This window comes from Capra hircus, chromosome 1 (assembly GCF_001704415.2).
Source record: "Capra hircus breed San Clemente chromosome 1, ASM170441v1, whole genome shotgun sequence".
Lineage (NCBI taxonomy): Eukaryota > Metazoa > Chordata > Mammalia > Artiodactyla > Bovidae > Capra > Capra hircus.
The window spans coordinates 129647822-129649736 of NC_030808.1; the positions used below are offsets into that span (position 1 = coordinate 129647822).

At 58.1% G+C, this 1915-nt stretch overlaps 1 protein-coding gene across 1 annotated transcript; it reads left to right on the forward strand.

Moving 5' to 3' along the window:
- Nucleotides 355-1221, forward strand: LOC102185085 (proline-rich protein 23C-like). The gene has a single exon (XM_005702139.3). The coding sequence runs from the start codon at nucleotides 355-357 to the stop codon at nucleotides 1219-1221; it is 867 nt and encodes a 288-aa protein (XP_005702196.3).

Genomic DNA, 1915 nt, shown 5'->3' on the forward strand with positions numbered 1-1915 from the left:
GCGGAGCCTAGGAAGAGGCGGGGCTTAGCGTGAGTCGGCTTAGCGTGAGGCTGCTTTGCGACTCAGGTTCCGCCGGCTTCACTCGCGGCACCCTTGGCCCACTCCTGTGCAAACCCGTCCACGTGAGGAGGTGAAGCTCAAACTCGCTCTTGCGACTGAACGCAGCGGCTCCCCTAGAAGCCACGGCTGAGTGACTCCCCAGAGGCAACCCCAGAGTCCCGAAGACTCGTCCTGCGTTCCTGCGCCCCACCGCCCCGCGTCGGCCTCACCTGTCAAGCCGACCTGTCACTGCCTGCAGGACCCAGCCCTCTGTCGCCTTCTGCCAGGTCCCAGGCCCGCGGCGACACTCACATGATGGGCTGCCGACCGCGCAGCCCCACCGCCTACCCTGAGGACCTGTGGGAACCGCAGGACGGAGGACCCGGCCCTGCCAAGCGCCCCAAGTCCGAGTCTGAGGCGGCGCCCAGCCTGGATAACCTGGCCTGGTCCCCGACAGCAGGCACCCTCATCTTCGTGGCTGTCCTGCCGGCGGGATGTGCTCTGCACGTGCTCCTGGACGACGTCGAACTGCTGCTGGAGCCCGAGCCAACGTCTGTGAGGCAAGTGTGTCTCGGAGGTCGCATCCTCATGCTGGTTCCCGAGGCCCTCCTGGGCTCGGGTGTGGAAGGGCCGTGGGGGCAGGGCCTAGAACCGGGCGCTGTCCTGAGCCCTCCCGGGGAGTACGTGGCCCTGGAGCCGGGACTCTCCTGTGCCGCTGTCCCAGAGATCGCCTGCCAGGGAGAGGCCAGCAAGGAGGACGCGAATGCTGACGCTGACTTCCTGCTGGGCTGGATGGATGCTGCCTCAGTCCCAGTCGCTGAGCTCCGCTGTTCTGCTGAAAGTTTGACTCACTTTGACCTGTTCGACATAGTCTCAGAGCCCTCCCCTTGGGCCTCCAATCCTAGTCCAGAGAGAGGCTCTCCTCAGCACGACGACAACCTGGACTTGCACCTTCTGGAGCCCTTTCCTGACTCACCACTCCAACCTCTACCTCCTTCTCCGAGTCCAGGTCCCCAGGAGCGCCCCTGTCGCCCTCCTGGTCCTCCTTGCCAGGCCCGGAGATGCCTGTTCCCTGAATCCACTGCCTCCCACAGTTCCTGGACACCTGAGCGGGCACCAGGACAGAGTCTTCCGATGTTGGTTGTGTATATATTGCACACACCGAAAGAATCACACCAATAGATCCTTTTTGGATGCAGGCTGCATTGCAGAATTTTGATCAGTGGCTGCCTGAACACCTGAAAGGAAGCTCACCTGGGCAAAGAAAATCCACTTGAAATTGAGCATTCTTTCAGATAGCCAGACTGCTGGTAGGTTTTCTCTAAAGAGATTACCCTTAAGCAGATCTGTTGTTTTTTTGCTGTTGTGTGGGACTCCTTGCAACTCCGTGGACTGTAGCCCACCAAGCTCCTCTGTCCATGAGATTTCCCAGGCAAGGATACTGGAATAGGTTGCCATTTCCTTCTCCAGGGCATCTTCCTGACCCAGGGATGGAAGCTGCCTCTCCTGCATTGCAGGCAGATTCTTTACCCCTGAGCCACTGGGGAAGCCTAAGCAGCTCTACCCCCTCCCATTTGCTTCAAACACAAGCAAAAGCACTTTTTTCTATAAAGCCGTCCTTTCCCAGATACCCTACCACTGGCCCCTTTCCCTGTTGTGCCCCACCCCACTCAACAGTAGAATTGCTAATTTCTGTTCTTTACACGGTTTCGGTCCTAGTGTCCATGCTAGTTTACAACAACCTCTACCCAGCTGGGACTTTTTTGAATGGAAGCTCTAGCCCCTTTGGGGGAATCTAGTCAGTAGTTTTATGTGGACAAATGTTTGTTGAATACAAAACATAGAATGGGGAACAATGATGATGGCCCCTCCTCTT

Coding starts and splice junctions, on each gene's coding strand:
- LOC102185085 (XM_005702139.3), top strand. CDS start 355: ATGGGCTGCCGACCGCGCAGCCCCACCGCCTACCCTGAGGACCTGTGG.